General features: G+C 40.2%; 1 protein-coding gene across 1 annotated transcript in view; it reads right to left on the bottom strand.

The window, feature by feature from the left end:
• The window catches only part of Snd1 (staphylococcal nuclease and tudor domain containing 1), a 427,841-nt gene that overhangs the window by 228,425 nt on the left and 185,698 nt on the right, over positions 1–13,718 (bottom strand). Inside the window, exon 12 of the mRNA XM_059257458.1 lies at positions 2,910–3,010. Coding sequence (XP_059113441.1) covers positions 2,910–3,010 — 101 coding nt within the window. The remainder of the gene's footprint in view (positions 1–2,909; positions 3,011–13,718) is intronic.

Here is a 13,718-nt window from a genome sequence, read left to right as displayed (position 1 = left end):
AGTTATGCTGTTCACTAGGATAGCAAGTAAGTGACCTGTGTTTCTCATGTACTAGAGATCTGAAAATATGGGCTCAGTGGGTACAGCTGCTGCTCAAGCCTGACCACCTGTTTGATCACTGGAACCTCCGTGGTAAAAAGAAGAGAACTCCCTCCCTCAAGGTGTCCTCTGACCTCCACACAGGCACTGTGGCCGCTTCATGCCCTTCAAGCCACCTAGCTGTACAAACAAACATAGGAAAACCCTCCTTTCTATACAACGGTTTTCAATAACTAAGCACTAAATCAAAAGGGTCTTAGTACAAATTATTTCTGAATGAGTTAAATGTTTGAATTTCCTTATTAATAACTCATTCATCTACAATATTATTTTAGTTGTGTTTTTCTCTCTCTCTCTTTTTTTTTTAAAGAAAGTTCAAGAGTGAAAGGAGACAGGTAAAAACAAACCAACTTCAGAGGGAACACAGAAAGCAAGTCTGGAGGTCCAGCTGCTAGGGATTCTACCTTTAACGCCAACCTTCCAAAACAAGTCAAGAAGGAAAACTCTCAGCTACTGTCCTGATTAGACAGAAACAAACCCAAAGCAGGTGAAGAGATGGTTTAGCTTAAAAGTCTACCTGGGCAAGCTTCATGACCTGAATTTGATCCCCAGAATCCCCAATGAAGGAGAACAGGCTCCTGAAAGTTGTCCTCTGACTTCTACATGTGTACACACACACACACACACACACACACACACACACACACACACACCATGTGTAGCCATCCAGGGAACGAACATTCCAGCACTTCTAGGCACACTTCCTAAAGGGCCGTGAATAGCATTACATTAACAACAGATTTCTTGTACTATCTGGCTGCTGGCTGCTGGCACTTTGACAGGAACAGAGAAGACAAAGCTCCCTCATGCCAGGGTGATAACAGTCTAGGGAATGATGGCTTCAACAGTATCAGTAACCTCTAATGTTGAGACTATGTCAGGTCTCTCCTTTCAAGATAAACCAAGCACAGAGCATATAAGAAACTCCAAGAACTCAATGCCCCAAAAGCAGGTGATTGAACTTCAAAACAGGCAAATCACTGGAATAGATATTTCTCAAAAGAAGGCATACAAATACCCACATTAGAACAAAGTCATCACCACTAATGACCAGGCAAACAAAAAACTGTAACCCAAAGAGACAATGAGGTATCATCTCTACCCAATCAGAATGGTCATGATCAGAACAGTAACAAGTCACAAAGGGTACAACTGGAGAAAGGGGACCTTAAGCACTTTTTTGGGAGTCTAAACAGCACAGCCATTATAGAAATACTACGAAGTATCTCTCATTCTCCCTAGTGAATCCACATCTGGTGGACTATTAAATAAAAACCGGAACAGGTTGAAGGAGTGATAAAATAAACTTGAACCTGAAGGTCTAAGTCACAGGGCATAGCCACAACTCTTTCGATAATGTGAAAATACAATCAAGTTGGCTGTCCCAGATTATCCTAAAAATTTAAAAATCCCAAAAAGCCAGTCCCCGAATATCTGATTTTAGGCAGTGTAAATTTATTTTTAAATATACTCTGGTGGTATGTAAGTGAGATAATCCAGTCTGATGAAGTGTTAAACGTTGGTGGAGGCCATCTGCCAAAAATGAAGATGTACGTCTGAACAGACATGAAACCGTTTCCTCAGCAATTAGAGCAGGAGCAGCAATCTACGGAGATGACTGTTTTTTCCAGTCACAATTTTAATACAGGGAAATACTAACTTCCAGCATTTTCCAATACAGAATCGTACACTCAGCTTGAAAGAATTGGTAATAAATTGATAATATTATAAGATAGTTAGATAGAATAATGACCAAAACATGACCTAGTTTTCCACAATTTGAAACGTTATCTGATCTGTCAGAAGCTGGCTTCCTATAAAGCCTGTGAAAGTAGTGACATCAAATGCCTATATTGGGATTGTCCCACAAAAATGAAACCTACAATTGCTGTGTGAACATTAGCAACATTAATAAACACAGGAGTGGGACAGCCTAAAGATAGTCCTTTCCATATGCAAAAGCAAGAATGAGGGAAAGAGGCTTCTGCCCAACCGGAGAGTTCTAGAAGCTACACAGTGAAACATCTTTATCCTCTTCGGGCTGTTGCTGTAACTTAGATGCAGTTCTCATACTGGACTTTATTGTATATTCAATAAGACAATCCCTGTTTTGATGAAAGCCCCATTCTTTGCTTCCCCTTAAAAGAAAAGAAAAATACCAGTTTGGTAACAAACAGCACTTAAGACTGTTAAGGAGAGAAAGAAACAATGACCATGCTGGTATATTTTATGCAAAGTAAAAACTGCTACTGGGGACTGACTGATTGTTTTAATATTTATTGTGAGAGCATGGCTCAGCAGGCTTCCTCCCTCCCCTGGCAGATACCTCCCTTGAAAGACTCTGCTCATCAGCCAGGCTACCCAGGGACCTAGGGACCTTGGAATGCAGCTGGGGCATAGGCAGTACATTATCTCTATACAAAGAAAATGTCCAGTTAGCTTCTCTCTCCATTCTAAAACTCACCTTTCTAAACCAACATACAGAAGCTCTTAACTAATTTTGGACAGCACCTAGGGACAGCTTCATACTCAATAAATAGCATTATTAATAGTAATAATGTACTTCATAGGACCAAGCACACAGAGCCCAATAAATCTTAAATAATAACAATAATGGAAGTATATGATTAGCTAATGAGTGATTATAAAGTACTTTACAAATATAAAGTGCTACACAGGCACATAATTATAATCCACTGGGTTAAGTGCAAGAGAAAGCAAAGCATTGAGAAAGGGGGGCAAGACTTGACTGAGCAGAGTATTCAGCTACTTAAAACCAAAGCCAAGTCTCTGCCAGTTAGAACACTCACATTCCTCCAATGGTGACAGTGGCACAGGTACGCTCTGAAAAGGCAGGCACCGTTTCTGTGGCTGGGCTGGCTGGTCTAATGTAGTCCACAGTCACATTGACCTGGAAATAAAGAATCAAGGGAGTTAGGTTTGGAAGTCTACGACAGCTCAATGGCAGCCATGGACACTTGCACAATCAACTCAGGTGGACTTTACTGATCTAAGATTAACTACAACAAAAAGCCAACTAGCACATAGCAGAAAAAAAAAATCTATAAAAGACAGTATCTAGGATCCACAAAAAGCTTTTGATGCTCAATAGCACAATTTGATTAAGAAATGCCTTAAGACTCGAACAACTCAAAGACAACATAGACAATGAGAAACCACTGGCAATGATGCTCCACTCCAAATGTCACTAGGTAACTGCAATTTTAAGAATGAAATACGAGCTGAGGATGGTGCTTAGTGATACAGCACTCGGCTACCATGTACAAGACTCTATGTCCAACCTGCAGCATTCCAAAAGTACCCCTCTACCACACAACTAAGCAGACACTCTACCAGAAACATCTCCTTGAGATTTACTTGAGAGAGTTGAAGACTTGTCCACATAGAAATCTCTACATGGATGGTAACAGCACTGTTGTTCACAGTTGACAATAATTAGAAGCAACCATGATGACCTTCTGGAGATAACAGAAACTGGCAAATCCTGATGGTGGACTATTATTCACTACGGAAATGAGCTGCCATGCCATGAACAGACACAGAAGAACCTCAAATGCTTATTATTAAATGCATGAAGCCCATCTGCAAGGACTCGTACTGCAGGCTTCCAACTGTCTAACATTACGGAAAAGACAAAACTAGGAAGATAGCAAAAGAGATTAGTGCCAGCCAGGGAATAAGTTAGCAGAACTCGAGATGGTGGGGAGACTTGAGGGCACTGGAACTGTTCAGCCTGCTAGCACAAAGACAGCACGTACTCTTAGGTTTGTCAAAGCCTACAGAAAGTACACTACCAGACATGGACCCTGTGTGTGGAGTCATCATCATCATCATCATCATCATCATCATCATCATCATCATCGTGTCAGGCAAACATCTCTCTCTAGTGTGGGACACTGTGCATGAACAGAGCTGGGGGCACAGAATGCCTGCATAAAAGGTCTCTATATATTCTGCCCAATTTTGCTGTAAACCTAAAACCACTCTGAAAGAATAGTTTATTTTTAAAAAAGAAATTAAGAAAAACACTGATAACCCAAAGAAGTCAAATGATTGAACAAAAGATCCACAGAAATTCCACTTGACCGACAAGAGTGGCAGGATTCTTGAGCGACGCCAGATGTTAGGACAAAATACTTCTTAGACCATTTCTGCATCAAATACCTGTGTCTAGATAAATGACTCGCCTCCTCAGAAAGACTGCATGTCATTTCAGTGTGGACTTGTCCTGGACCAAGGAAAGAACTATCAAGAAGAACAAGATGGCAATCACAAGGAGGTTTGGATCTGATTTCACAGTGTGTCAATCAAAAGTGACACGGGTAACTAGGTCTAATGCAACACAGTTGGAGTTAGGAAGGTTTGTGGGATGGGGAGTACAAGTATACAAGGAGAGAGGAGACCAGAAGAATATTTAAGTTTTCAACAAATAAAGGACATGCATACAAATAGGAAGCTGCAGGAATAAAATGAGAAGTGTACAATAAATAAGTGTGGTCATACTGATCAATACTATTTCTTTATGAAATGGTTTAATATAAACATGTTTATATGTCACAACCATTATGTGGGATCATTAAGAAACATTACAGGTCATATCTGTACGCTTGGTCTGGGCCACAGCCAAGCTTTATATATCTACACTAAAGACCAACCAACTCTGACTCAAACAGCATGAAGCCATTTATTTCTGAGTCCAGAATGTCTTTTCTAAGCACATCATCAATTCTCACCATCAGCCTAAAGACAGCATACTGTACAGACATCAAGTTCAGCTATATTGCTAGTCAGCACCATTCCAATTCTTTTGCTTTGTCTGTTCTTCACAAACGTTTTAAAAACAAAACAAGGGGTGCCTCTGGAGATGTTTCATTTGGTAAAGTGCTCCCCACAAAAACATAAAGGTTTGAGTTCTGTTCCTGGCATCCACCTAAAAAGGAAACAGGCCAACAAAACACGCATGTAAATTCAGCACCCGGGGGCAGAGACAAAAGGATCCCTGGGGCTTGTGTCAGCCAGTCTTCCTAATCAGTGAGCTCCAGTTCAATGAACGAACAGAGGAAGACACCTGATGAGGACCGCTATCTAACCTCTACAAACAAGTAACCCACACACACAGGAAGACACATACATAAACACATGTACATACATTTTTCAAAAACACATAAAAAAGACAGAAGTCTTAAAATTCCAACTGTCAAATTACAAACCTGGAGACCACCGAATCACACTTTTAAATGTGGGGAAAAACTGCCAAACCAAAAAACAGGAGCAATATCAGAGACCAGGCACAAGTAAGGATGGCCCCTAAAAGCAGGCCTCTGCATTCCACTTTTATAAATGTGAAGAATGGGCACCAACAGGGGTTAACCCACAGATACGTGAGAGTTTTTTCTAGTTTCCCTGCATGCAGTTGAACTTGGTTAATCTAGGCCAAGGTCAGGCAAGAGGCATGGGAAGGCTGCACAGAGAGGGCCCGGGTGACTCAGACTCTAGGGAAAAGTCTCAGGTAAGTTAGTTCACCTGGAACTCTCCAGAAAAGGCCTTCAGCATACCTGCCAAAGTAAGAGGCCAGGAAACTAACAAGAGGATCTGAAGCCATGGCAAAAAGCACACAGGAGGTCAAAGTGTCAGCCAAGTATCAAGGGGTGGCCAACCACGGAATTAAAGTATCTCAGGGCCATAGGGTGTGCAGCTTTCAAGCCTCTCAAGAAGTTTCTTTGTGCAGCAGATAGCAGTTCAATGCAGCAACTTACAACTGACCCAATTACATGTATATGTGAACAAATGACTAGGAGGTACTCAGCCACAAATGGGAAATCTATCTCACACCCTCCCAAATCTCAGGCACAATCGCAGAAGAGGGGCCGGGAGACTTTGAGAGCCAGAGGCCATGAAGGACTGAAGCAAACAGTGTCTTCTGGACATGACAGGGTCACTGCAATCATAAGATCACAGCACCTGCGGTGGTCTGCTCAAGACCTAAACAAGTTCAATCCAGTCAATATTCCAGCAAGAGACACAAAGGGGTTCATTAGCCCCATCAGCTGAGTAGCTACAGGCAGCTGATAGCTTCTGGGAAGGGAGAGTCCATTTTCTTTAAGGGTGTGGCTTCTGGCATGTTGATCATATTCCAGTGGATGGTCCATACCCAGAAGCATAGGATTGCAAAAATGAGTTATAAAGTGGGAGAGGTAGGGTGATAGGAATGGATTTAGGAGGAACTGGGAGACAAGAATATGATTTAAATACATGGTATGAAACTTTCAAAGAATTAATAAAATATTTTTTTAAATACATGGAAACGACAAAGTAGACATATCCCAGAATTTTTAATAACCCATTCCACAAACTCATGCCCCTAATTTCTACTAGTAGGATGAAAGAGAAAAAATCATCATTGCTTTAAAATAAATTAAGTGAAGCTCAAAGTTACCTTGTACCTGCCAATGCCAAGCTTCTTCCTCAGCTATTAGCACAGAAATATTACCAGGAACATTTTCTCTAATTCAACAAGGTCACAGGAGTAGTTGTGGTTATGGTGGGGTAATGATAACAGAGTGAACACCCGTGCTTCCAGGCCAGACGGTCAGCCTGAGGTGCCACCCCCAGACTGCCTTCCAAGGGAACCCATGGGGACACACCTCCCCCCCCACACCCTTTAATCTTAAATAACCAAAAGAAATAACAACTACATTCATCTTTCAATTAATTATTTCCTATGTCAAGAAAAGAGACTTGCAAATGAGTAAGAGATTAAAGAGCTCTTCATGGCGGCAACATTATTAAAGAAAATCTCAGATAGAAATGAGGCTCTGAGAATAGCCCACAGCCAAGATACACACCTGCAGGCAACTATGACAAACCAGGAATTAAAGTCAATGTGTAATTAGCATTTATGTCCCTCTCCTGTGGATTCTCAGATCTGTTCCTCTACTTGGAGTTTTTCATCTCCAGATATTCATCACTGACCTGTCAATCACTCTGAAAAGTCGAAATTTAAACAGGTTCAATTAAAATGACTGGAAATCTTAGAAATGTCTGTTTGAATAAATGATGACCTGAATTTTGGGTTTGTGGTAAGTTCATATAAAATAGCCTGAGTTAAAGAGAAGAAACTGATGAATATAAAGGTGGTCCTTCCTGTGTCAGCAAAGATGCTGATGATAACGAAATGACAAAATGTGAATTGCCCATCCACTGAAGATGAGATGGTAGAAAGAAAGACAATGGCAGCCAGATGCTCCAGAAATGTTTGGTTGATGTGTGTGACATCTTCACACAGACCCAAGAGCACTAGATTGGAGTTTTATAGTATCACTTAACTCTAAAACTGTAAAAGACAGCCGAGCCAAAAATGGCATATTACATCCTAATTTCTTTTATCTTTGTAATTTATACCTTCCTTTTGCACAATTAACTGGAACATACAGATTGTAAGCACTAAGAGTGGGACGACCATGTCTTTTGTTCAGTGAAAGAACTGGCATATGACTTGCAGTTGAACATACAGTAAATATTTGTTACATGAATGAATGTATGTAATCAGGAATATTTTCAGGCATAAAATTCTGGAGGACACCTTGGAAATGGAAAGGTTGGGCATTTTAAGGACACCTTGGAAAGCTGTTGGCAACTCTGCTGCTTCATATAACAAGAATAATGCTTTCAACTGTGGGTGTGGTGATAGATGCCTGAGGAAAGAAAAACGGTTTAAAACTGATGAAACTCCAGTGTTTAACAAGAAAAAGTAACTACCACGAGAGACAAAGCAAGCAAAAAATACATTATAGTATTTCTCATAAAATTTGTTTCTCGAAGCTATTAGCGAACCCCAAGCAGTCTAAACAATACGAGGCCACTACATTGCAGAATCTTCTTTGAAAAAATTTCAGGGAAACTTTGGAGGAAATCAGATGGTTTCCTAAGTCTGCATCTCTGTCTCTCTTGTAAAGCCTGAAAGCAGGTAATATAATAAAATCACATTAGACCATACTTAGACTCTGAGCATCTATGGACATTCTTCACGTAAGTAGAGACTTAAAAACATCAAATCACCAAAGAACTTGATAGATGCTAATTTAATGAGGAAATGTGACCTACCTAAGCATTAAAGATGGGGTAAGGAGAAGAGCAACTGCATATCCATAACATTTCCAGGTCATGGCTAAAGTTTACTTTTAATATAAATAGATCTGTTATGTGAAACTATTTTGTATAATTACCATATAATCCCACCTATTAGTCACTGTATTAGTCCACATAGTGAGTCATAAATTCATAGGAAGCTGCAAAAAATACTCTTCTGCCCCACCTGCAGGGCTTCAACGGGTTCTCGACCACCCTAAGGACGGAATGATAGGGACAGGAGATACAAGGAAACACACCAAGTCTGGATTCTGATCAAGGTGCAACTTTATTTTTCTCCAAGAGGGTTTATATAGTTTCTACAGGGTGGGGGGAGCAAGAAGCTGTCATCTGCATAAGATGGGACAAGCTAACAGGATGTTTGCATAGGATGTTTACAGGGTGAAAGGGTCAAGGGCTCTGCCTCAATGTCCTGTTGCTAGGCAACCTGACTGTAAGATGATCTAGTTCCCTGTCTTATGGGGGTCTGTATTTTTCCACTAACTAGAGATTCTATCCTTGTCCCTGACACTCTTCCTTTAGAAATCAGCTGTTTTGCGCCTGTTCTCATGGCAGAATTTGTGGGTAGTTATGGAAAGCTTCTATGAACCTCTGACACACAGAAAATGGCACCATCTGGGCCTAAATCCAAGTCCCACTGCCCAGAAACAATAGCGAGTAAAACCAGAGAGCTTCAAAAGGCAGGCAATGAAGCAGTGGAGCAGCCAGGCTCCCAACAACCTCATAGAGCAGCTGTGTGAACCTGCAAGTGTCACTTAGTGTCTCTGTGTCTGCCCTGCTCTGCTTGGAAGAAAAGCATTAGTATGCATGAGACATCAGAACAGGGCCTGACTCAGTAAGTTCCATGCAAGCACTTATTTTAAGATAAACAGGTACTGATTTTCTCAGAACAGTGCCTGGCACAGAGTAAGTGCTAAATAAGTACGTATGAGATAAATAAACACACCTACACATACATATATGCATAAATAAGACACATGTTGACTCAAGTCATTAGACTTCTAAAATCATTAGACAGACAGACTCAATTAAATACACTTTTCTCCTTAAGGAGTCACAGCAAACAAGAATGTGTACCTCATACATATTCATCCCAACTTCAAGATAAGTAGGGCTTATTTTAAAGAATGACACACTATTTAGTATTTATTTAAACGTTTTAAGGATTAATTTTGCAGGTACTAGTTATTGGATATTTTATTTACTGAAGATAATTGGGGCAGAATGCTGTGAACCATCTCAATTAGTAGGTTAACTGGAGAAATTCTGTGCAGGATGCTTCTTGATTTATTAAATGAGGGAGACAATGGACACCAAAGAAAGACCACGAGTACATTTTCTTTGTACTAATGGGACCTTCCATACATAATGCTCCTCACTATTTAAATTATGTATCCTTAGTCCTTCCCTGGCTAAAAAGTACCTTATGGAATCATTCTGAAAATATTGATAGATATTTTTCTAACAGTTTGAAACAGGTCAGTTACCCATTCATCTAGGAATGGAACAACCTCAAAACACATTGGTATTGATGACCCTTTCACATATTATTTATTACAAGTGCACCTACATGACTCTCATAAGAAAGACACTGTCGAACTTACCTGCTTCTAGTCAGTATGTAAAAGAAACCTGAGTACAAAATGAGAGCCCCTGTGCATGTCTACATTTGGCTAGTAGCAACAGTGAGTAATTAAAAAGAAACAGATGAAATTAATCTTATTTATTCATACATAATTTATACACTACCATCATACTAATATGAAGCTAATATTGAGACTTTTGTATAAAACCTTTAATATTTGGTATGTTTTTATGTACAGCACATCTCCATTTGGACACCCTCAGTCACATATGGCAACGGCCCAAGCCATTTGGTACTGTATTTCTAGCCTATTTAAGACTTTCGTAGTACACAGAGATTTACATATTTATTTGATCTAAGCTTGTTGTGTGAGCTTGTTTATGCGTACCACGTGCATGCAGCACAATTGTGAGGCCAGAGAAGGGCATCAGAGTCCTTGGAACTGGAGTTACAGGCAGTTGTGAGCTGTCATGTGGGTGCTAGAATCAAAACTGGGTCTTGCCGGGCGGTGGTGGCGCACGCCTTTAATCCCAGCACTAGGGAGGCAGAGCCAGGCGGATCTCTGTGAGTTCGAGGCCAGCCTGGGCTACGAAGTGAGTCCCAGGAAAGGCGCAAAGCTACACAGAGAAACCCTGTCTTGAAGAAAAAAAAAAAAAAACAAAAACCTGGGTCTTCCACAAAAGCAGTGAGTGCTCTTAACCTCTGAGCCCTCTCTTCAGCCCACCAGTACAAGAGTCTTAACCTTGTTCCTCTGTTATATGATCCTACTTCTTGGTTCAAATTTTCTCCCTTTATTTTTCCCTGTGAACTTTTAATATGTCCTGTTTTGTTTTTTTTTTCCGAGACAGGGTTTCTCTGTGTAGCTTTGCGCCTTTCCTGGAACTCACTTGGTAGCCCAGGCTGGCCTCGAACTCACAGAGATCTGCCTGGCTCTGCCTCCCGAGTGCTGGGATTAAAGGCGTGTGCCACCACCGCCCGGCAATATGTCCTGTTTTTACAAGTCCTTGTGAATATTCTAAAAACAAGCATGAAAAAATATGGTATGAAAAAAAAATGAAAAAATAATGTTTAACTCTTGTTTTCACTTAAAAATATTATCTGACTAGACTAGAGAAACACATCACATACTTCTGTAATTTGAAAAGCCGTTTTTGGTGTCTGAATATATCTATATAAGAAGCGGAGAGGGGTCTTCTAGTCTTTTAAGTATAAAATATACTCTGCTCAACATGTTTGTTTGTTTGTTTCTTTCCCCTATTTCTGGTTGTTTTCAGTGGACTGGAAACAAATCAAGGCTTTAGCATGCCAAGCGAGTGCCTTTAAGCCACGCCCAGCTCTGGTGGGTAGCTTGGTAGCTTCATGAAGGTGGTTCTCAATGGTGATTGTTCTAGGTGATGACTGGATGGTGGCGAGTGCCTGTGTTAGTTAACAATGACATTCAGGTGCTATTGAAAAGAAAACAAGCAAAAGTTTTTAACAATGAAAGCTTTCATCAGCCATTTTTGTATATTGATGTCTCTTAAACTAAGAAAGCCTTTATAACAAGCATTCATAAAAACGTACACACTCTGTTGCTTCGTCTACACTGCACAGATTGAAGGACATAAACCAGTGCTCCTGGGCTACCTCTGCAATCCAGCCTAGATGTATTCTGGAACACCCCCTTCCAAATCACTGTAATTAGGTTTTGAGGCTGCTTGTTTATTCTCGTGTATTTACGCTGCTCTCCATCTACAATCACCCTTCCCACCTCCCTCACACTCATCTATTTTAACCACATTTCCTTTTCATCAATGGAGTGGTAACCTATACGCTTACAAACCTTTCAAAGCCCAGACCCGCCTTTCTTACTTGATTCTTTTCTAACAGATGAGTCTCCTACTTCTCCTATCCCACCCCAAGCACACACACATCCCAACATAGATGGGCAGACGCTTTAATCTGCTTTGACAGAAAAGGTAAAATACAGCATACATAAGGCCATGGGAGACGTTAAGAGTCCCTACCTGACATTAAGCATTCGATTAAGTGGATATCATTGCTGGTTGATAAACCTTCAGCTTGGTAAATATTTAATTAGAAGCACACACAAACTCGAAATTCAAAAATATATGATGAAACATTTTATGTAAGGCCATGTGAGATCAGCAAAATTTTTTTGAAGTAGCAATAGCTAATCTGACAGCAAAATATAAAATGAAAATAACCTGAAAATACACTGTACCATTAACCATACAAGCAAATAAAACCATATAAAAACAAATGAGGAAATACGGCTTTGAAAATTGAAATTACTTTAATTCAATTTGATGGGGATCAAAAAAAAAAGATCACCATTTGAAAACATCTTCTCAGATGCCAGCATTTTCATTAAGCTTCTTGACTCTTTTTTCTTTTAAAGGATTTATGTTTTTATTTTATTTGCAATGGTGTTTTGTCTGTATGTATGTGGGGTGTCAGATCCCTTACAAGAGGGGTTATAGACAGTTGTGAGCTGCAATGTGAGTGCTGGGAATTGAAGCCAGTCATCTGGAAGAACAGCCAATGCTCTCAACTGCTGAGCCATCTTTCCAGACTCAAACTTGTTTCTTAAATCTTTATAATCCCACACATATAATTAAGGAGTGTAACTGGCGTTTGTCCTAACATTCCATTATCTCATTATTATGTCACTGTCATAACTCAAACCCATAACTTTTAATACCAAACCACTTGTCTCTAAAGAAAAATTCAAAGGCACTACCAAAACTATTCACTGTGCTTCCTGGTATATTCCAGCTTATTCCTTATCACAACTATAGCTTCTCATTGCTTCCCTGGGGACAGAACTTGAGGGTGGGGTTGTTCTTCCCCCTCTTCTATACAGTGTCAATCAAAGTCATCTGTGTCCAAAATTCCCAAGGTCATCAGCAGTCAGGGGAAATTAAATCACAATGTCTAGAAGTCTCCCTGGAGGAGTTCCAGCCATATAAGCAGCACAAAAACATGGAGATACTTATGCCTTTGCCTTTGTAGAAAATAAATACAATGTCACCCAGTGTTTAAAACAGTAGCAGGTAATAAAGTGAAGAGAAGATGCTTGGTGGGGAGTATGCAGAAAGGGGATGTGCTTAATGGCTTGTAAGGATTACAGGGAGGAGAAAAGGAGAAGGAGCAGGGTGTATTACTTAGGAATGTGCAAAATTAAAAGGTTATGTTACATCTGTTAATAAAGACAGTCTATGAAGATTTGCAATGTCCTCCACTCACTATGAAGGAAACTTGGGAAGCCCAGGCAACAAATGAATAATGAAAGTATTCACCCAGCCAACAGTGCCACTAGCATCCCACTGCTGTGGGAGCAAGGCATGCTGAGCTGAGCCAGTATGGAAAAGCTGTCCTCTATCACCACAGGACAGAACACTCTCTCCCTTTTCTCCAGCATGCTCATGAGCTGGCACTGAGAAACCATTCTGACTAGGGATAATACATTCAAGGGAGTTAACTAAAGGCCAATGTTAAAATGGTGAATTGGCCTCTTAGAGCTGTGTTGTGACCTTAGAGGAGAACTGTGGAGAAAGATGTAATCATTCTTTAGGATTTGTTTGGAACAAAATACAGCCCAATAATAGATCAATTTGTATTAACAGATCACTTTGCATCTTAATTATTCTTAGTTTTGTGGCTAAGTAAGCATTTCAAAATAATTGACCTTTCTGGGGACCAAACCCAGGGCTGTAAGGATGCTAAGCAAGCACTACTCTACCACTGAACTACATAATATTCACTCTAGGAATTTCTTTATATAGACAAATGAACCTTCTAATCCCCCAGCCCTCACGATCCTATCCTTGAGTTAATCAAATACATGAAGAAAAATACTCAA

This window comes from Peromyscus eremicus, chromosome 3 (genome assembly GCF_949786415.1).
Source record: "Peromyscus eremicus chromosome 3, PerEre_H2_v1, whole genome shotgun sequence".
Classification (NCBI taxonomy): domain Eukaryota; kingdom Metazoa; phylum Chordata; class Mammalia; order Rodentia; family Cricetidae; genus Peromyscus; species Peromyscus eremicus.
This window is presented reverse-complemented; position numbering and strand designations above follow the sequence as displayed.